The 23,171-nt window shown below is 37.8% G+C and overlaps 1 protein-coding gene across 4 annotated transcripts in view; it reads right to left on the bottom strand.

Moving 5' to 3' along the window:
- Positions 1 to 23,171, bottom strand: part of GRB10 (growth factor receptor bound protein 10) — a 126,791-nt gene that overhangs the window by 11,330 nt on the left and 92,290 nt on the right. For all 4 annotated transcript variants that reach the window (XM_060781515.2, XM_067470155.1, XM_067470154.1 and 1 more), the window contains 8 exons: positions 22,324 to 22,480; positions 14,567 to 14,682; positions 11,833 to 11,907; positions 10,660 to 10,797; positions 9,473 to 9,583; positions 5,993 to 6,091; positions 5,403 to 5,480; positions 1,920 to 2,036 (listed from right to left, as the gene is read on the bottom strand). In XM_060781515.2, coding sequence (XP_060637498.2) covers positions 1,920 to 2,036; positions 5,403 to 5,480; positions 5,993 to 6,091; positions 9,473 to 9,583; positions 10,660 to 10,797; positions 11,833 to 11,907; positions 14,567 to 14,682; positions 22,324 to 22,480 — 891 coding nt within the window. The remainder of the gene's footprint in view (positions 1 to 1,919; positions 2,037 to 5,402; positions 5,481 to 5,992; positions 6,092 to 9,472; positions 9,584 to 10,659; positions 10,798 to 11,832; positions 11,908 to 14,566; positions 14,683 to 22,323; positions 22,481 to 23,171) is intronic.

Genomic DNA, 23,171 nt, shown 5'->3' with positions numbered 1-23,171 from the left:
GGTTCTAAACTCGGTGTTTCAATTTTAAAATTATTTCTCAAATTTTCTTGAAAAAAAGATTGGAAATAGCAAAAATCTGAATAGCTTCTTTTATTTCATTAATAGAAGGTGCCCTCCCCCCTGTTAGTTTAAAATCTTGCAGTTTCCCCCTGGCCTCCCTGGCAACAAGCGGCGATACGGTTTCCCCCAGTGGCCATCAGAAAGAGCTGGGCGTAGCTACGCCCACCTCAATCCCCTGCCACCCATCGCCGTTTGCAGTCGCTCAGGGAAGGGAAACTGCGAGATTAGTTTTAAAATCTCGCGGTTTCCCTTCCCTGGGTGGGTGACTGCGAACGGCGATGGGTGGCAGGGGAATGAGGTGGGCGTGGCTACCCCCAGCTCTTCTTGACGGCCACTGGGGGCGTAGCCTTCAGGAAGAGCTGGGCGTAGCCACGCCCACCTCATTCCCCTGCCACCCATCGCCGTTTACAGTCACCTACCCAGGGAAGGGAAACTGCGAGATTAGTTTTAAAATCTCTCAGTTTTCCTTCCCTAGCAAGCTGTCATGCAGAAGGAAGAGGTGGGCGTGGCCAAGCACAGCTCTCCTTGGAGGTCACTGGGGGCGTGGCCTTCAGGAACAGCTGTTCTTACCCACGCCCACCTCTTTCCTCTTTGCATCAGCGGCTTTGCAAGGTGGGCTTTGTGAGATGGGCATGGCTACCTCCCTGGCGACAAGCGGCGATGCGGAAGAGCTGGGCGTAGCCACGCCCACCTCGCAAAGCCCACCTCGCAAAGCCGCCGATGCCAAGAGGAAGGAGGTGAGCGTGGATATGAACAGCTGTTCCCGAAGGCCACGCCCCCAGCATTTACGATTTACTGGTGGAAGTTGTAAGGAAGATGGCGGATGCGGCTTCGATATGGCAAAAACACTTCCTGGTTCCCAAAACGCATCGATATCGCTTCTAAAGGTATTTTATTTACGATTTCTTAACGAAATAAGAAATTAATGAGCTGGATCAACCAAGCCTAATATATATATATAGTTTTTTATACTGGTTTTAAACCACTTCATTGGATGTGTTGCAATAGCAGATTCCCAGATCAGTTTAGTTTTTACACCTTATTTTATTTTTTGGTTATTTAATATTTAATGTTTCTTTTAATTAATTTTTAACTTAATTGATATTTGTCTTTGCTGTTCTAATGTAGCACAAATTCAATGTGAAATCATACTACATATTTTTGACATTAATATTGAAATCTGAAATATATACAAAACATCTTTATATAGAGAGAGTGAGTGTGTGTTTTGGATGGCACAGGAACACTTAACACCCCTGTGCTGTTTGTTTTGCTGTCTGTGGATTCAGAGGATTTCATCTCACTTTCTGTCCTTGTAACAATTGAATTGAGGAAAATTTGGCTTGTCGTGGAAACAAGGACTGGTGATAGAGCTTGAGAGTAGGCACTTTTCCCATGGTAATTTTTATAAGAGTGAGTTTCCCTTCCTAGGGGTAGATTTCTCTCTCTTCCTGTGTTCAAAACTACGAATCATTTGTAAGTCAGATTTTGTAACCCAGGGACTGCTACACACATATATATAAACAAAGATAGATAGACAGATAGATAGATATGAGAAAACCCATTCTTAAATGGCAAATGAAAATTAAAACACCGGCATCATCCACGTTGCTCATATGGAAATTATATCTCCAACCTCCAGCCATGCCTTGAATTATGAGCAATCTTCAATTAATTCAAACATTATGAGAAACCATGTCACTCTAGTATGGATATGTCAAATGTTAATGTTATCTAAGCTTCAGTTCATGTGGACATTTTCAGTCAGTAGTAGTAACCAGACATGATGATACTACAATAAAACCTCTTCAGGTCATACTAAGGGCTAATTGAAAAGTAAATAGGAGAAGCTGACTTACCCTCCAAGCATGTCCTTCTTCTAAGGCTGCATTCTGTGCTTCTGCGGGATTTTCAATAACTCTTCCTATTTGTCCGGAAAAATCCATTGCTACTAAGGAATTTTCGGACACGCTTCTCTGGCAGGATTTGTTTTAAAGAAACAATTGGTTATTATGTAATTACATTGCATTTAAATGTTTCTTCAACTCTTCTATTTACATTTTAAGACTAATCTTTTATACAGGTTGATATAGTGCTAATAACTTTTTTGTATTGTCGAAGGCTTTCATGGCTGGAATCACTCAGTTCTTGTGGTTTTTTTCGGGCTATATGGCCATGTTCTAGAGGCATTTCTCCTGACGTTTCGCCTGCATCTATGGCAAGCATCCTCAGAGGTGAGGTCTGCTGGAAATGGGAAAATGGGGTTTATATATCTGTGGAATGGCCAGGGTGAGACAAAGGGGCTTTTGTAAGTTGGGCTGGGTGTGAATCTTTCCACTGACCACCTTGATTAGCATACAATGGGCTGACAATGCCTGGAGCAAACTCTTCTTGAAAGGTGATTAGATGTCCCTGCCTGTTTTTCTCCCTGCTGTTTTGCTGTTGCAATTTTAGAATTTTTTAATACTGGTAGCCAGATTTTGTTCATTTTCATGGTTTCTTCCTTTCTGTGGAAATTGTCCGCATGTTTGTGGATTTCAATGGCTTCTCTGTGTAGTCTGACATGGTGGTTGTGGGAGTGGTCGAGCATTTTTGTGTTCTCAAATAAAATGCTGTGTCCAGGTTGGTTCATCAGGTGCTCTGCTATGGCTGATTTCTCTGGTTGGAGTAGTCTGCAGTGCCTTTCATGTTCCTGGATTCTTGTTTGGGCGCTGTGTTTGGTGGTCCCTATGTAGACTTGTCCACAGCTGCATGCAGCGCCCAAACAAGAAGCCTAAAAAATTGGAATGTGATTTTTGTGTGTGCAGAAAACAGCATTTTATTTGAAGAAAATGTATTTTTGTGCTTGCGTTATGCTTTAACGCTTGTTCTGAGGAGACAAGGCTTCTCCTGAGTTACTGACTTGGTTGGAGGGGGCTTCCTCTGTCTCTGGAGCTCAGCAACAGGAAAAGGAAAAGAATTTCTTTTGTCAGGAACTGCAACATGCACAACTACGTCACTACATATACACAAAAATAGATGGTGATGAAGTTGCTGCAGCGAGTGACAAGAGGAATAAGACAAGGTTGTTTGTTATCGCCGATATTGTTTGCTATGGTGATAAGAGTTATTTGCAAATGTTATAAGGAGAGATAAAATGCTAGATGGGATAAGTATAAACGTATATGGTTTACTGTAAAAGAGAGAGGTAATCATACATGGCACGATAGCCTTATAATCTGAAGCAAGGTATAAATCAAACAATCTTATTTCTTATTACAGTGGAACCTCTAATTAAAAGTGCCCCAACTTAAGAGCATTTTGGGTTAAGAGGTGTTGCTCAGCCCACCTCTTTGACATAAGAGCAGCATTTTGATTTAAGAGCTAGCACCAAAGGAAACGCTAGCGCAAGAGTACAACAGCTCTTGTCTATTTTGGGAGTTTACTGTCCACTTTGCTCTTATCTTTAGGTTAGTTGATTTTTTTGGTGGTTTTTATTCCTGATATGTTTGGCTTCATGAAGAGAGGGAAGAGTACAGTATGAAGAAAACGATGCTTCTGCCTCTTCACTTTGTGCTTTGTGCTTCCTTGCCACAACTTTGTGCTTCTACCATTTCATCTTTCTTTTTATTGTTCTGTGTGAATGTGAAGGTTTTACCTTGCTGTTACACTGGCCAACACACATTTTGTTGCCTCAAATGGGCTTCCTTGCCACAACTTTGTGCTTCTACCATTTCATCTTTCTTTTTATTGTTCTGTGTGAATGTGAAAGTTTTACCTTGCTGTTACATTGGCCAACACACATTTTGTTGCCTCAAATGGGCTTCCTTGCCACAACTTTGTGCTTCTACCATTTTAAACAGTAGCAGCTGCAATTGGGATAAGACTCAATGTGATATGTATGACAATGGACTGTCCCAGACAATGATTTTTAAACTGGTGTGATTTTAATCAAATGTTTTAATGCATTTTAATGATCTGTTTTAAATGTGTCTATGACTGTGGTTAGTACTTAAATGACTGCTTGTTGTGAAGTCGCCACGAGTCCCCCCCCCCCCAGGGGTGAGAAGACGGGGTACAAATGTACTAAATAAATAAATAAATTGTCAGGTTTTACAATGTATTGTAATGTAATATAGCTGAGTCATGCACTGCTAATGGGCTTCTGTTGGGAATGCTGAGTCATGCATTAACTGTATATAGAACTTCATTTGGGGAATGTGTTCTGGCCTAGTCCAGGCGATTGTGAATGATGCAATCCAGTGTTTGAGTTGAGTCAATGAGTTGGGAACCAATCGGTGATTGCTATGTGTAAATGAATTGTATATAAGGAAGTCATGTACAGTGTATATTTCTCCTTGTGCTGTGATGTTGTTCGTCGAAGGCTATATGTAATTAAAAGAACCTGTCTGCAAAGACAAGATATAACTGTATGCTGTGGTAAGTTTGTAATGTCATCTAGACTGGGGGAAAGACAATAGTAAAACTGACAATGGCCGGGCATGTGCTCAAGTGTATGTAAAAGGTTCCAGAGTGACTGCAGGCTATGGGAGCAGTTGACTGAAAATACTGTGCAGGAAGAAGCTACTGGAAAGCGCTGAAGTTGTGCAACTGATCTGCTGCTGAATTGTGAAGTTAATCTCAACATAAATAAATAAAGTTGAGTTTTCCTTTTTATTGTTACATGTGAATGTGCATGCATACATTATTTGTTATTTATATAGTACATTTTCTTATTTAAAACACATACCAAAAAGATGGGGGAGGGGTTTCGGTGTAGAATGGATTAATTGTAGGAAAATTTGCTTTGAGATAACAGTGTTTTGAGTTAAGAGTTCAGTCAAGGAATGAATTAAGCTCTTAAGTCAAGGTATTGCTGTATTTTCAGTTATAGAAAGTGTTACACCTAGAAGAATTACCAATAGAAAAGATGCATCTTTTTTCCTTTCCTTTCCTTCTCTTCACATAGCACATACCAAAATAAATATACATTTTCACATGTCAGAAAACAGATTGTGTGTTGTACCAAATGATAGACAAGTCATATATAGATACATGATGTATGCTTTACCATATGGTATGCCATATGGTTATAAAAAAGGGATTGCTCATTGGAAGATAAGCATAAGCTTCATCTACAAGTCTGATTGGCCAGACTTACGTATTTCCAAAGCAATTCCAGTGCAGAAGGGAAAATGTATGAAGTCCTCTTAATACAATCTCATCATCTCATCTTTTTTCACCCTCCCTCCCCTTGATCCTTTATTTAATGACTTAAAGTCACTGCCTACCAGGTAGAAATCTCTTGTCTAAACTGTAGTATGTAAGTGAAAATATTCTATATTTGAAAACAATGAACTCACTATGGGAGTGGTAAAGTGTGGATGCAGAGCTTTCCTTTGTTGAGGAATTATGTAGTTCTGGTACAGCAACATCCCATACTGAGGATTGGAGCAGGGAGAGAGAGAGAGAGAAAAAAAAGAAATCAGGCAGCTGCTTAATAGTGCAAAGATTTTATAGATTTTACCTACCAGCTTTAAAGAGCTAATTTACTTACTTTCCATGACACAATCATGTTTATACAAAGAATATGATTATCTTTTCCCCAAGTACTACATATAATATAGTATGTGGCCAGTGAGAACTATTTGCTGTTGATCACTGGATTTTATGGTGTTCTCTAGTAAACTGTCAAAAAGAATACTGTGATTTATTGTATTTATTTATTGGTTTATTTACTTAGTTATATTATTTATTTATATTACAGCCCACCCTTCTTCCAATGTAACCCCCAAGACCATTCTCATTGAAAAGGAAAGCAATTGCATGCACAAAACTCACAAGCATAAACTGACTGCAATAGACACAACATTCATAAAAATGAAGTCTATCCTCAAGCCTTGCAGTGGCCTTCTTATGGAAATTTGCCCCAAAACGGAAGGGAAAACAATACCTTTAGAAGCCTAAAGGCTGTCATCCAGCATGTTCTGCTTTGCTCATCCTCGGCACACAGCAACCGTAACTCTTTAGTTTCATTTCTTGCTTTTTTGGGCTGCAAATCAAAGACATTACAAGACAACCTCTCATAGCAAATACAAGATACCAATAGCGTATGATATACTCATTAATTTATATAGCAGTTAAAGTGTTCATGTTATTTCTAAAAGACTTCCAGCCACCCCAATAAGTACCATATTTACTCAAGTCGAATGCCCACCTTTCTTTATCACACCACTAAAATGAGCAGTTAAAGTGTTTATGTTATTTCTAAAAGACTTCCAGCCACCTCAATAAAGTACCATATTTACTCAAGTCGAATGCCCACCTTTCTTTATCACATCACTAAAATTAAGGTGCGCATTAGATTCAATGGCACACCTAAATCTGCCTGACCTGTTGGGCAAGTGATCCTAAATGGGGACAGAGGAGAAAGAGACAGCAGTGGACATGAAAAGGCTGGTGGGAAACTGATGGTAGTAATGAAATGGTTGGTGGAAAGGCCAGATAGAGGGGCATGGCTTCCCACCAGTCTTTTTGTGGCCACTGCTGCCTCGCCCTCCTATATCCCCAACAGTGCAGGCAGATTTAGGTGATGATTTAACCCATTTTGCTTTGTTTTCATCTACAGTTGTCCTCATGATGCACTTTCCCCTGTCCTTAATGAAGGCCAAACCCCACTGCTCCTCCTTCTTGGGCTCCTCCCTCACAAATACACTTCTTCTATCCCTATCTCATCTAAGGTTTTAACATTTTATCCTGTGCATTTGGCCCGCCCTTTGTGTTTGACTTTTATTATATTATGTTGCACTATTTATTTTATTTTGCTATTTTATGTATTTTGTTGTGACATAATCTTTCTGCTGTGTTGTATTTTATTTTGCTGTATTATTTTTGGGCTTGGCCTCATGTTAGCCGCCCCAAGTCCCCTTTGGGGAGATGGTGGAGGGGTTTAAATAAAGATGATGATGATGATGATGATGATGATTATTATTATTATTACTATCATCATCGATTTCCTACCAGGTCTAACAGAGAAGCATGGCTTTCCACCAGCCTCATTGCAGCCACCACTCCCTTGCATTACATTTGGCAGGAGAGCCTGTTTGTTTGTTTGTTTTTGTTTTGTTTGTTGGTTTTTTTGTAATGCACACCTTCAAAACAAAGGTGCACATTACATTTGATGGCACATTACACTTCAGTAAATACAGTAGATAGGCAAGACAAATACAAGGGGTCCGTTTTGTTGTAGACACTAGTAGTTCGCGCGCATACCGCAACGAGCGTGTGTGTCGTGTACCGGCATGCCTCGTGAACAACTGTGCTCAGTTTCCGCTCTGTAGCTAACCTGTACAGTTCTGTTCTGTGCTTTAAAAATGTTTAAGACTATCAACTCACCCTCCACATGTGAAGTTCGCTCAGTGATATGGTTTTTGTCAGCAAGGAACCTGCCTGCTGCAGAAATTCATCGACAGATTTGTGAAGTGTACGGTGATACTTTTATGAGTGAAAGCAAAGTGCGTAAGTGGGTACCACAATTCAAAGATGGCCGTGACAACGTCCATGATGAGGACCTCTCCGGTCGCCCTTCTTTGATTACAGACGATTTGGTAGCTTCAGTTGAAGCGAGGATTCGTGAAGAGGGTATTTTAAAATTAATTCAGAGGTATGTTACGTGTTTGAACAAACTTGGCAACTATGTCGAAAAATAGAACAACGTATGTACTTTCTGAAAATAAATTTACTTTTTTGAAATAAACTTTCGTTGTGTACTTATGTTCAGACGGACCTTACTTAAAAAACACCCCTCGTATATTGCAGAATGGACACAGTGGCTGAAAAACAGCTGGTATCATAAGCTCTCCCTTAAAGTAGGAAGTCCTCGATAATGGAGGCAAAATTTGAAAGACTTCCCTGCTAACTCCATTAAGAACTACCACCTGTAATTTTTGGATATAAACACAACATCTTGAAAATGTTCAATTCTAATTAAACCTTGAAGCTCTTCAGCTAAAATTTACCCCCAGGAAACATGAAAACCCTGCATTACAACATGATACAATACTAGAGAGGCAGGTTTGGGAAATGTGGCCTGATCCAAATAATCACCCTTAAAAAGGAGACATCCTTCTCCATCGCAATACATAATTAAAATACAAATGGGATTAAATGACCACTCTGATCTGACATGGAACCTGGGGTCTCTGCCTGAATGTGTGTACGATGAGTCTATCACAGGAAACAATGTCCTCTGAAATGAGAGGACCTGAGGAATGGAGACAGTGAGTTGAAGTGGCTTATTGAGATTCTATCCCTCTTGCCATGTGCTTTGTCCTGCAGGTCTCTCTGTGTACCTAGACTGGTGTCAAAGAAAGATTAGGAATACTATTGGTGTTGTGCCCACCCCACTGCTCAATGGTCTTCCTTCCTCCTGTGTTCTTGGGGTGAGTTTTCTCTCATGATATGCCTCTGAGGCCTGATGGTTTAGGCAGAATGGGCCTTATACAATGTGCAAGATTTTCTATTGTTATGCTCTTGGTTTTTTAAATGGTTCATGTTTTTAACTATTGATAACTTAATCACTTTTTAGCTTTTCTATTTTTAAAATTTTTAACTATGTTTTTAAAGAAACAAAACTCTTGTAACATGTCTTGAGTCCCAAACTAGGGAAAGCAGGGCAACAAGGTGATGATGATGATGATGAAAATAGGATAGAATAAATTTAAATATAATCATTCTGTTTATTTTGTCTGGGACTGACAAAGTGAACGTGCAGAACACAATTATTATTATTATTATTATTATTATTATTATTATTATTATTAACTTTATTTGTACCCCGCTAACATCTCCCGAAGGACTCGGTGCGGCTTACAAAGGCTAAGGCCTTCAATAAAACAACAGCATAACAAATACACAATAAAACTCAAGCAAACCAATAAACATTAAGCAATAACAATAAAACATTAAACAATAACATCGTGACACAGTTAAAACTAGGGCCGGGCCAAATGTAATGAATAAAAATTAAAAGTGCTGGACATGACAGGTAAAATGTAAGGATTTTAGGGTAGGTGCTGTGTGCAGACAATCTTAAATCTCTAGTAAAGTGCATTTGGGACATGATGCTGGGAGTTTCCTATTCTGGAAAGGCACACTGAAACAGCCAGGTCTTCAAGCTCTTCCTAAAGACTGCCAACGTTGGGGCTTGTCTGATGTCCTTGGGGAGAGAGTTCCAGAGTCAGGGGGCTACCACAGAGAAGGCCCTGTCCCTCGTCCCTACCAAACGCGCTTGCGACGCAGGAGGGATCGTGAGCAGGGCCTCTCACAACTGGAACACTTTGTATTACTATAACAATTAAATTTTTAACATTATGAATTACAGTAATTTTGAGCATAAACTGCCTTCTTTTCAAAAGGGAAAAATAAAAATTACCTTTATACAAAATCCATAATCTGTTGGAGCACTGTACAGTTTCTTCCCTGCTACCAACGAGAAAATATTGCTATCTTCAAGGTCAGCTAACAACTGCAGATGCCTTGGTTCCTGTATAAATAGTTGCAACAAGTTAAAATACAAAGACTTTTCAATTTCTACATTCTCTGAAAGTTAAAAAAAATGCAACCACAAGAGGGCAATAATACAAACCAAAAGCTTTCTCAATTCCAGATTCTGTACTTTCATCATTGTGCCAATTATCCAGAATGGGCCACAGTAATAATAAGTCAATATTTTCCAATTTTAACAAACTGATCTAAATATTCTACTCTTTTCCAAATTTAATAAAGGTTGTTTTTGTTAACTGCCATTGACATCAACTCATGGCAGCCCCATAAATGAGAAATCTCCAAGGACTTCATTAGATGGACTTCTGGCTCCATTTCCATGAACTTTGGAAACTGAGCCCCACGGGAGACATGGAGGCCATCGCATGACACAAGGACACTTCTGGTGGTACTCCCTGGGGTTGTTTCCGCAGCGCATGGAAACAGTCCCAGAAGTCCGTCTTCAGGAGTCGGATTTTATCCAACTCCAAACTGGAGAAAGTGGGTATAAGACAAGGAACGGATATGAGATGGCTGGCTATTCCAGAAAATGAAGGAAGATGGTAGGGAACAGAGTAAGACAGTTCCCTCCGTTTTCCCCCCACCCATCTGATGAAGTTCTTAGTCACTCTGTCTTGTAGGTTTTGTCAAGACCTTCTTGATTTGGTTTATTGACGTGGAATGTGATCTTTCCCTTTTCCTACTGCCTTCTATCTTACTAAGCATTGCTGTATTTTCTAGTGACTCATGTCTTTTATGAAATGTTGCTTCTAAAAGGCCTCAGACTTCAGAGGCTGAAGAATCACAGCTGTGTCCACTGTGAAACTTCTGCATTCCCTCACTCCTATTTTTACAAATGTGTGAAGCCCATTCTGCTTCAGAATTCTGCTTCAGTTTGGATAAATGTAGCCCACTCGTTTTAACAATTAGATTTATTTACTTTTGAATCTAATCATTTGATCTGCTTTAGAGGATAACTTAGTATCACAGAGACAAATTAAAAATAAGAAGACTGCTATAGTTCTTTAAACAATGTGGAATAAATAACATTATTTAAACTAACCTAAGTGAAATTACCTTTGAAGAACCTTTTGTAGAACAATACAATCCAGATCTCCTCAGACAAACATACAGCTTCTTCCACGATTTCCTCCCCAGTTCTTTTACATGTAAGAACCCTTGTATTTCTGGACAGCTACTCGAGTTTAAAAAATTCTGTTGGAAATTAAATTCAGAGTGAAGAGTGAGGGCCAGAGTGAAGAGAGATGGGGTCAGGGGACAGTTCCATCTCGTCTCCTGCATATGTCATCAGTTGGGGACCCCTCCCCCCAGCACCAACTGCTGCTCTGGGCCAGAGTGAAGAGAGAAGGGGCCAGGGGACAGTTCCACCTTGTCTCCTGTGCTATTGTCTCAACAGCTATGCTAATAGTATAGTATAATATAATATAATATAATATATTGTATATACATATAATATTTATAATATAATAATGTAATACAATATAATACTACTAATAATATATTATAATTATATATTTTATATTACATGTAATATTACTAATAATATTAAAATATAATGGCATAGTAAAATATAGTAATATATAATACTGATATCGTACTATGCTAATAATATAGTATATTGTGTGTATGTATATCTTGTAAGCCACTCTGAGTCCTCTTCGGGGTGAGAAGGACGGCATATAAATGTCGTAAATAAATAAATAAAAATGCTGAATTCTACAATTATAATAAGGGTGAATGAGCTACAATCCACTTATTGCACCAGATAGCATTTTTCCTGTTGGTGACCAATAGTTTTCTGAGAAAAATGCTACATAAAGTTGATGCCCATGGGTTTTGAGAAAAGTGTCATTTTTTCATTAAGTTCCTTTGAAGAGGGCATTTGTGATGATAATCAATAGACTTCCATTACAATTTTGAGGCAGGGAGCCATACAGTATTAAAGATGAACACTAAAGTATTTAATGGTCGTTACCCTGAGAAGAAATTATATTTGCCATGCATTGTGACAAGAAAACAGAAACAGTAAATATACAAACTAAATCCTCTATTGCAGGGGTAAGGAAGCTATCGTCCAGGATGCCCAGTTCAAGAAACCATGGAAATCTGGCAGTGGAAATTGCTATGGTAAATGATTTTGTGGTTTTGCTATCAAAACTTTTCTGCTGGATCACATATTAGTTCTTTTGCTTAACAAGGAATAAAACTACAAGCATATTTTTAGCATACCTGTAGGAGTTGTGACTGTGGAATACAGCCATTTGACTGCTGACACCAAGCAACCATCTGTTCTGGAAAAAAGTTCTTGGAATGGATGTAGGTTAGGGGAAAGAAATAGACAAAAACATTTTAGTCCTCTTCAGACATTTAAAATATCTGTGGAGATATATTATATTACTTAAGGCTAATAGCTGTTGCAGTCCCACATATAAGAAATTATAAATTCTGCACCCATGTTTTAATATACTCCTGCAGTATTATCAAAGTTATTTTCTATGGCTTCCCATAATAATGATGATGATGATGATGATGATTATAATAATAATAATAACAATAATAATAATAATAATAATAATAATAATAATAACAATAACAACAACTTCTTTATCCCATCTCATCTCTCCTCTGGGGACTTGGAATGGCTCACAACAAAAATAGTAGCCATTTGATGCCAAAAGTACATAATAAATAAATTACGAGTAAACAAGTTAAAAAATACCAAATCAATAAAACACAATCAAGTAAACATGATGCTGATGCAGTGTTAAAAAGTACAATGACATGATGGGGGCCAGGTCATTACCACAAAACAGTACACCGTTTCAAGAGTGGGAATAAGTGCATTTTATGACCTGTGCAATTGCCTTCATCAAGGTGGCAGCAAACTTTTACATTTAGCAATAACACGAGATGAACCCATAAAGCAGCTCACAAGGAATCATTACAAACTTTGCTGCAAGAACAATAAAAAAGATCAGTACCAGTTCCCTGACACTAGATCAGTGGTTCCCAACCTGTGGGTCCCCAGATGTTTTGGTCTTATGAACCATCTAGGATGTTAAGATCTTCTGGGGAGGCCCTGCTCTCGCTCCCACCTTCTTCACAGATGTGTTTGGCGGGGACGAGAGACAGAGCCTTCTTAGTGGTGGCCCCTTGACTGTGGAACGCCCTGCCTAGAGGTATAAAATCCTGACTTTTCGAAAAAAGGTGAAAACCTGACTATTTTAGCAGGCCTTCCCAAATACGGCATAGCTACATGGAATTATGGAACTACTTGATAACGCAATGGAATAACGATTTGACATGGAGACGCTCATGATAATGTTTTAAGGCTTTGTACAATTTATATATATTTTTATATCATATGCTATTGTTTTTAACAGAATTTCTTGACTGTTTTTACTTGTTATAATTGTTGAAGCATCAAATTGTTGCCAATTTGTGAACCACTCTGAGTCGCCTCTGGACTGAAAGGGGCGGTATATAAATAGGGCAAATAAATAAATAAATAAATAAATAAATCTAACTCCCAGAAATCTTAACAGCAGGTAAACTGGCAGGGATTTCTAGGAGGTGTAGGCCAAAACACCTGGGGATCCGCCAATTGAGAACCACTGCACTAAACTGAGGTTCTTATCTTATGTGTCTTTTTTCACCACTCTGCCATATAGTGCCCTCATCCTGAAAAACCTGAAGTGTATCAAGACAGATACACTTGACAGTCAGTCCTCTTGTTTTTCACACATTTTTATAAAACATAAAAATATATCTAGCATGATGCTCCCTCACCTGCAAACAAGTCATAAATATGAGGAAACAGGCTATTTATTAGCGTGTCATAAAATATACTGCTTTGAAATTGGGAGATCATTTTGAAAAACTCTTACATATCTACCCATGTATTTTAATTATGTTGTGCCTGATCCTGATCTGTGAGGGGGGGGGGGGGGTGTAACAAATTATGATGATGATTAACTTACTTTTGTACTAATAAAATACAATCTTCTAATCTTAGATTAAGAAAACTGTTTAACACAAATGAATAACAATGCAAAACACAAAACAGACTTTCTGGTAGACAATGCAATCACTATTCACGTCGATACAATCAAGAAAACCACGCAACTTACTTTGTAGTATCTGATTTTAAATTCAACTGTTAGTCTTCATTAAACCCACTGAAGTGGCATGCCATTCTGAATGGGTTAACTCTAGTTGGGACTAACAATTGAATTCAGGTTCAAGTGAGCATGTGAAACTGCCTTCTCAAGAAAGTTACAGTTGATAGTTCCATCTCATTCCTAGACTTTTTGAGATGTTCTTAACTGGTGACCAAGGATCAAACTTGTCATCTCCTACATACAAAGCGTGCTCAGCTACTGAGCTAAAGCCATAACCCACACTGATTCAAAGTACACATAGTCAAGGCTGCATTCTTCATGTGTCACCATGCCAGCAGATGATTAAAAAGCAAGCAGACGATTAAAAGCTTCCTCGTGAAAAGAGGACATATTTGTCATGGAAATATTTCTTTTGTAAATCATCACATGGGAGTTCCTTGTTATTACAAGGTTAATGCTGGAAATTATTTTACTTCTACATAATCAGAATCTTTCACATTAGGACTATGATACTAATAACTGTCTTTAAAATTAGTTTGAATAATCTTAAACCAGCACACTGTGCAACATGTAGAATTTTTTTAGGCACACAAAATATGATTACCAGGCCAATTAGATTTGACGTGGATAACTAGGACGGTTTTAAATGGTGTATTTTAATATTTTGATAAATGTTTTTAATGTTTATGTATGCATATAAGAATTTGTGTCCCGGCATTTAATGTTTGCCATATATATGCTGTGCTCCGCCCTGAGTCCCCTTCAGGGTGAGAAGGGCGGAATATAAATGTTTCAAATAAATAAATAAATAAATAAATATTACAAAATAACTGAATACTCACCACAGGGTTCTTAAAAAATTCATATTTAGCATAATTCTTCCTGAATAAAAATTTACTTTCACTTCCCATTGTGGATTCCACTTGCACAACAAGTTCATGATCTTCCAAGCACCTCTCTATAAAAGGTAAAACATAAGTTTTCAATTTAGCAAAAGTGCAAGTGGGTTGGTAAGTGTATATAGGTTTCATACACAGGCATAACACAGAAAGGGCCATAGTTCCAGACCAATTGTTTTTGAATATTCTGCTTTGATTTCAGGCTCTCTGGATATATGAGGGGTATTTTTTAAGTAAGGTCCGTTTTGTTGTAGACACTAGTAGTCCGAGCGCATACTGCAACAAGCGCGTGCGTCGTGTACCGGCATGCCTCGGGAACAATTGTGCTCAGTTTCCGCTCTGTAGCTAACCTGTACGGTTCTGTTCTGTGCTTTAAAAATGTTTAAGACTCACCCTCCGCATGTGAGGTTCGCTCAGTGATACGGTTTTTGTCAGCAAGGAACCTGCCTGCAGCAGAAATCCATCGACAGATTTGTGAAGTGTACGGTGATACTGTTATGAGTGAAAGCAAAGTGCGTAAGTGGGTACGACAATTCAAAGATGGCCATGACAACATCCATGATGAGGACCGCTCAGGTTCTTTGTTGACAAAAACCGTATCACATGCGGCGGGTGAGTTGATAGTCTTAAACATTTTTAAATACTCCTCATATTTGTCATGGAGTCATTTCATGCTTCATAAGATTGTGTCAATAATTCAGACCTTATATTGTCTTCCCGCAGGAGTGAGCTACCTAAACACTATTAAGATTTCACCAAAACTCCCTGTGAACTATCTGTCCAAGACCCCTTCAACACTACCATATAATCCAAATTATCCAAGCAGATAATCCATATTATCTGACTGAACTGGACTATATGCTTCTACACTGCCATATAATCCAGTTCAAAGAAGACAATCTGGATTTTATATGGCAGAGTTGAAGAGGCCCAATATATCCTTAGAATGCATCCAAGATTCAATTCAATGCTTTAGAAAAAGTTTATCCTTCATTTAGTGTCCTATTGAGAAGGTGGCTTTAATATTGAACACACACACAGAGAGAGAGAGAGAGAGAGAGAGAGAGAGATCCCCCAGCATATTGTTCTGCATTCCAGAATTTGGAAACATGTGACTTCTGCAGTATAATTACTTTCCAATAAGTTGACAATTTTTTTGGAAGGCCAAATTAAGATGGTATACTCAATGAAGTTCTCTTTCATCGCTGTTAAAATCACTGACCACTATCTCAGGATTTTTCTGTTCCCAATTTACATGCTTTCTAATATACACAATAACTCAGTTTGAAAAAAAATACAGACCTTAAACTAAAATACTGGGAAATTTCTTGAAAAGGGGAACCATAACGTGCGTTTGCATGTTGCCTCATAAATAAACATTTTGGTGATTAAATAAAATTTGCCATCAAATAGCCTATGTGTCATACAATGTAACAGAGGCGCAAATAATAGGTTCTTCTTGGTTGTTTTTACTGTGCCTGCAGGATCCCTATGAAAAAATTAGATGTTGCTACATTTTGTTTGCATACAAATAAGCCTGCTGGGTGTATTAAAGAAGATCATACTTCTACAGGCTTATCCTCTCAATTCAATACAATACAATACTTTATTACTGTCACTGATCAGCACAAAGCGGGACACAAGCTCCTGGGAAGGGGAAACACAGCTCCCCAGTGAAGCAGTTATTTAAAAAATCAGATTAGAAAAAAGTTTAAAAAATCACAGTTAAAAAATGCACGCCAATGTAGCAGCTATAGAACTGGGGAGGGACTGATAGGAGGGGTCAATCCACCCCAATTTAATGACTCTGCTTTCTGTTAGCAAGTAAAGTTTAGGTATGATTCAGATAAAGTTTAATATACTGTATTTTCTGGCATATAAGACTACTTTTTAACCCAGGAAAATATTCTCAAAAGTTGGGGGTGGTCTTATGCACTGGGTGTCATCTTATAGGGCAGGTGCTGAAACTTCCGAGCCAGACTGGAGAATCTGTGGTCGCCGCATATGGTGGGGGGAGCTCAAAAACGGCCGCATCTCTGCCGTATGTGGTGACTGTATGAAAGCAGAAAGGGTGGCGCTGTACAAGTATGGTAGAAGAAAATCCACTCAACCAGGATTTGTGGAAAGAAGTGACTTGATGTGGTCCCAATGATAAGGTGAATGGGCGTCTCACCGGGAAGGTGTAAGTGAAGGACGGAGCAAGCTGCAGACATCCAGAACACCCGGGAGAGAGAAAAAAGAGAGAGCAGTGCTGTACCCAGAAAAGCAGACCTGTTTGTTAGAAGAATTAGACCTCTTAAGAGCTATTTAGGAACTGTTATGAATGTAACCTTTGAAGATCTGTACCTCTGAGAGTTTGAAACATTTGAAACCATCAAGCTTCTGTACCTCAATAAACTTATTACAGTTTCTTTTTAAAGTCAAACCTATGTTACCATTCTTTTCCAAGTCAAGTCACGCTACATACTGAAGAAAGACCAAAGCAACATTACAAGCTCTTGGTTGTGTCATCAATATAATAAGCCCTCACAAAGAGGTGGCTCCTTTTTTACCAACTCTCTACATATTGATAATAGTTATATATATATACATCCTTACAATCTGGTGGCATCATTACAAATTAGTGGCCAAGCCTTTACAATTAGTAGCAGTAATATACAGGCTTCTTCACAGGGGGGCTCTGCAAATTCCTGTTCTTCAGGAATTCTCACAGACTGCCATGGTTTCTGGAATGGCTTCTGCCAGTTCTTTGAATACATTTGGATGTAATTCACCTGACCTTGGAAACTTGAATTCTGATGACTCAGATATTCCTGCACTACCTATTTACCTAGTCTATGCTACATTTCCCCTACTTCATCATCTGCTAAGTTGAGCACTGTTATTATTATTATTATTATTATTAACTTTATTTGTACCCCGCTAGCATCTCCCAGAGGACTCGATGCGGCTTACACAGGCCGAAGCCTCAAAACACAATACAATAAGAACGTAACATCACAATAACAAAGCAAATCAGACAATGAACAAAATAACATAACTCCACAATAACTAAGCAAATCAACAAAAGCAAAAATAACGACAATGGCAGAACATTTAACCTTTTGGGAGAAGACTAGGGAAAAATAAGTTGTTGAGTAGTTCTTCCTTTGTCTTCTGTTAGCATTTCATCATTACCTGTACACAGTGGCCCTACTATTTCCTTGTTCTTCCTTTTGTTGTATTTCACCTTTCTAGCAAACCTGAGCTCATTCTGTGCTTTGGATTTTGGAGCTGCTGTTCCCTATTCTTACAAGCTGCTGAAGTGAAAGCCTGGCAGTGCTTGCAAAAAGATAGTATGCGACTTGCCCACACATTTAAGGTATTTCTTGAACCAAGCAGCAAGATTGCATAAATTGAAGAGAACCGGAAAGGAAACACATTAGACGTACCAAGTTGAAAAACATGAGGGATTGTCAAAGTACAGAAATCATCAGACCAAGAGAGCAGAGAGTAGATCAATGCCAAAATGCTGTGGGAGAAGCCAAAACGAGAAGCCAGATTGAACCACCAAAGTCTGTGAAGCCTCCTAAACATGCTGTTGCCACAGTGGACAAAAAAGAAACTGAGGCTCTGGCAATGTCCACCTTTTTATACTATTGGGGAGACTGGGTGCGGCTACTATCAAAAAGTATCTTTTAGAGCTCTAGAAGGTTCCAAAGTGCTATGAGCAGGTGTAAAATAACAGCACCGGGACTGTGGCACAGCTTACTGGGAGTCAGCTGCATTAAGATCACTACTGACCGGAAGGTCATGAGTTGGAAGCCAGCGTGGAACAGAGTGAGTTTCCGCCCTTTGTGTAGCTTGCTGTCGACCTTTGCAGCCCGAAAGACAGTTGCATCTGTCAAGTAGGAAATTTAGGTACCGCTTATGCGGAAAGGCTAATGTAACTAATTTACGATGCCATAAAATCTTCAGCAAGCAAGCAAAAAAGAATGAGGAAGTACTCCATCAGTGTCACAAGTGGATGGTGAAGCAACAGCTCCCCTGGTGGACAGAATATCCTCATGAAAGCTGGAAAGTTAAATAGCTTGAGATTAACTTCACAATTCAGCAGATCAGTTGCACAACTTCACCGCTTTCCAGTAGCTTCTTCCTGCACAGTATTTTCAGTCAACTGCTCCCACAGCCTGCAGTCACTCTGGAACCTTTAACAGACACTTGAGCACATGCCCGGCCATTGTCAGTTACCATTGTCTTTCCCCCAGTCTAGATGATATTACAAACTTACCACAGAATACAGTTATACCTTGTCTTAGCAGACAGGTTCTTTTAATTACATATAGCCTTCAACGAACAGCATCACAGCACAAGGAGAAATATACACTGTACATGACTTCCTTATATACAATTCATTTACACATAGCAATCACTGACTGGTTCCCAACTCATTGACTTAACTCAGACCCAGGATTACATCATTCACAATCACCTGGACTAGGCCAGAACACATTCCCCAAATGATTCCCTATATACAGTGAATGCATGACTCAGCATTTCCAATAGAAGCCCATTAGCAGTACATGACTCAGCTATACATTACAATACATTGTAAAACCTGACACCCCTCGTCATGCACTGACTAAACCCAACATTTCTGACAACCTTAGAAACTTTAATTCACCTAAAGCTTTCGTCAACACATCTGCAAAATTTTCCTCACTTCTTACATAGTTTAAACACACCTCACCTTCGCTAACTAATTCTCTTACATACCCATGCCTAACACCAACATACCCATGCCTAACATCTGCAAAATTTTCCTCACTTCTTACATAGTTTAAACACACCTCACCTTCGCTAACTAATTCTCTTACATACCCATGCCTATCACCAACATACCCATGCCTAACATCAATATAATAAGCCCTCACAAAGAGGTGGCTCCTTTTTTACCAACTCTCTACATATTGATAATAGTTATATATATATACATCCTTAGCTTTCAGACACTCCATCTTTGCTAATTCTATACACGTTTGTGAGTCCCCTCCAGCGTGAGAAGGGGGGAATATAAATACTGTAAATAAATAAATAAAACAACCCATTTGTATGATTCACAAAGACTACGAATAATAATAATAATAACAACACTTTATTGGTACCCTACTACCATCTCCCCAATGGACTCGGTGCGGCTTACATGAGGCCGAGCCCAAACACAACAATACAAGAAGTAAGAAGAAACAATCTGTCTCCAAACCATTGTCTATGAAGTCATCTTCTTTAAATAAACCACAGTTAAGACTAACCATAGTTTAAATTTTCAACTCTGCTCAACTGAAAGCAAAAAATCAAGATTCTGACCCCATACTACACTAGGCCTGAGCTTCATGTATGCAACACCAATTATGCTTGTGTGAATCACAGAAACTGAGCTTTCAATTTTTAATCAGTGAGAAGCAACAAGTATTCAATACATGTAACTATGGAAATTATATATGGTAGCCATTCCTACACTGTGGAATGGCTTCACTAAGTTCTTATTTGCACACCACACAAGGCAGGAATCTACATTGCTTTTTTGGTATAAGAATAGCTTCGACAAATACAGGATGCATTTGAAACAAAATACTGACTGATATGTATATGGTTTCTTTCCCATCATTGTTAATTACCACATTATTTGTGGGTAAACAGAAGCTTTTGATTTCCTAATCATCCTCCTGCCTAATTCATTCAGAGGTGTCACACAGCAGAGTTTGACAACACAATTAGTCACCATGGAAGCTATTGTGATGTCACGGGCACTGAATTGTGGCATCACTGAATGAAACTGGCAGGAGAAAGATGTTGCACACAAAGGAGAAAGATTTCTGTTCGTACAATATTGTGGTAATCTAAAATGAAAAAGGCCTAAAAGCAGGACCTAGAATTTTAAAATTAATATAAACTAAAACAACTGCTGTAAGAGATTTGAATGCCAGTTGCCATGTTTTATTTCATAGTTTTTAAGAGCCTTTTAAAAATGTATTATTTTGTATTGAATTCATATCTGACCTGAAAAACATGACCACACCAGACTACTCTGCTAGTACAGATTGAGAAACTACAATCTTCTATGCCATTAAGGGTATTCAAGGCATTCCAAATATGAAACATGAGTTCTCTTCTGCAGAAGATTTCTATCAAAAAGCTTGCTATTTCTGAAAGATATTTTGATGATGCATTGACCCAAAGATTTCATTAAATTCTGCTAACAGCATCGCTACTATTTTTCCCTTATGCAATAATAGATTTTATTTCATCCAAGTGAAATTCAATGTTAATTATTAATAATAATTTTATATGCATGCAATATTTGACAATCTTTTTGGAGTAAACAGTAATTGCGGCATCTCAATTTCAATGTGAAAGAGCTGCTGCATAGAGAAAAGAAGAAACCAGAGCTGCATCACAAAGTGTTCGATGCATTCATGATTTGTTGATTTTTAAAAATTCCAATATGTTTCAACCTGCACACACTTCAAAGCTTTTCTTCAGGCTCAGAGTACCAAGCTTCTCTCCTGCTCATTAGCCGAGGTTACAAGAAAAGCCAGCTTTCTGCTGGGAGTCCAAATATTTTTCAGAAACTGTTAACCTGCCAGAATAATAAACGCAGATACAGAGAGCCTCATATGTGCCAAAATCTTATATATCCACAAAGAAATCACGTACATGTTATAGGTGTCCCATTCTGATAATATCCATCAATATGTAATAGAGTTAGTTAGAAATAGGCATAGTTCCTTAATGTATTTGAGACTGTCAGAATAAATACCATATATACTCGAGTACAAGCCGAGTTTTTTAGCCCTTTTATGGTGAAAAAGCCCCCTCGGCTTATACTCGAGTCAAAGTTATTTATTATTTTACTCTTTAATTATTTTTTATTTTTATTACATTTATTATTTTATTCTATTTATTGTTGTTGTTGTTATTATTATTATTATTATTATTATTATTATTATTACATTTACATTATTTTACTCTATTATTTTATGACATTTATTATATTTCTCTATTATTATCACATTTGCTATTTTACTCTATTATTATCACTGTTATTATTTTACTCTATTATTACTGTTATTATTACAGTTCCATTATTTTACTATTTTATTATATTTATTATTTTACTCTATTATTATTGGAAGAATACATAAACACATTTACATTGAAGGGGGTTAGAATAGAGGTTTAATCAGAGTTGGACAGTCTTATTTTAAATTACAATTTTACGTAAATATTCAAAAACATTTAACCTACTGATGCCTCAATTAATGTAATTTTATTGGTATCTATCTTTATTTTTAAATTTACCCCGACTTATACTCAAGTCAATACATTTTCCAAGGTTTTGTTTTGTTTTGTTTTTTTGGTAAAATTAGGTGCCTCGGCTTATATTCGGGTCAGTTTATACTCGAGTATATACAATATGTAAATATCTACATCCATTAGACTTTGAATATTCTCTGTGATATAGTCAAATCAACACACACACCACCATTTAACAACTTCATATGTGTAGTGTCCAAATTGATGCTTGACAGTTCTTTTCTCTTCTTACAAATATAAAGCCATTCACGGTTTTTATAAGACGTGGAACAAGGTCTTATACAACTCATTTACTACTACATGTTGACATTTAAGACAAATGTCCCTTCTGAATTTTTCCCTACCTAGTCCTAGAAGAGGATGATGCTCCACCAAGGTCCAGCTGTTGTCGTCCACACAATGACTTTTATAAACAAGAAGCTGGCAAAGATCTCGGGCTGTCATATCTGCTAAGATCTCAACCACCTTGCACGTCCCATCTTCACTAAAGACTTTTACATCCTGCAATACAAAAGAATGATATACTTTTATAGACAGAAGACTCATATATTAGGGTGGGGGGAATGCCCAACAAAAGTGAACAGTGGTCATTGTTTGGTATACTTTGTGCAATGAACTTTAGACACAGTCAAAACATTGTACTAGAAAATATTAATATTTCTATCTGAATAAAGTATATAAATCAAGCACTTCTAAATAATTCCATATGTTTAAACCCGTGATTCCCAAACTCTGATCCTCTATAGTTGATTTGAGTCTCAAATCCTAGAATGCCTAGCCAGCTTGCTCAATGGTCAGGAATTCTGGAAGCTAAAATCCAAAACACAGAGAGTACCAAAATTTGGGAACCACTAGTTTAAACGGCTGCTTGGGCCAGAGCGAAGTCAGAGGGGAGCAGAAGACATTTCCATCTTGTCTTTACTAATAATGTAATATAGTATATTGTATATACATATAATATTTATAATATTATAATGTAATACAATAAAATACTAGCAATAATAATACAATATTATAATTATATATTTACATTACATGTAATATTACTAATAATATTACAATATAATTATATAGTGCAATATAGTAATATATAATACTGATATTGTACTATGCTAATAATATAATATATTGTATGAAAATATATATTGTAAGCCACTCTGAATCCCTTTCAGGGTGAGAAGGGCAGCATATA

Source organism: Anolis sagrei, chromosome 6, assembly GCF_037176765.1.
Source record: "Anolis sagrei isolate rAnoSag1 chromosome 6, rAnoSag1.mat, whole genome shotgun sequence".
Lineage (NCBI taxonomy): Eukaryota > Metazoa > Chordata > Lepidosauria > Squamata > Dactyloidae > Anolis > Anolis sagrei.
The sequence above is the reverse complement of the archived record's forward strand: the minus strand, read 5'-3'. Positions and strand labels throughout refer to the sequence as shown.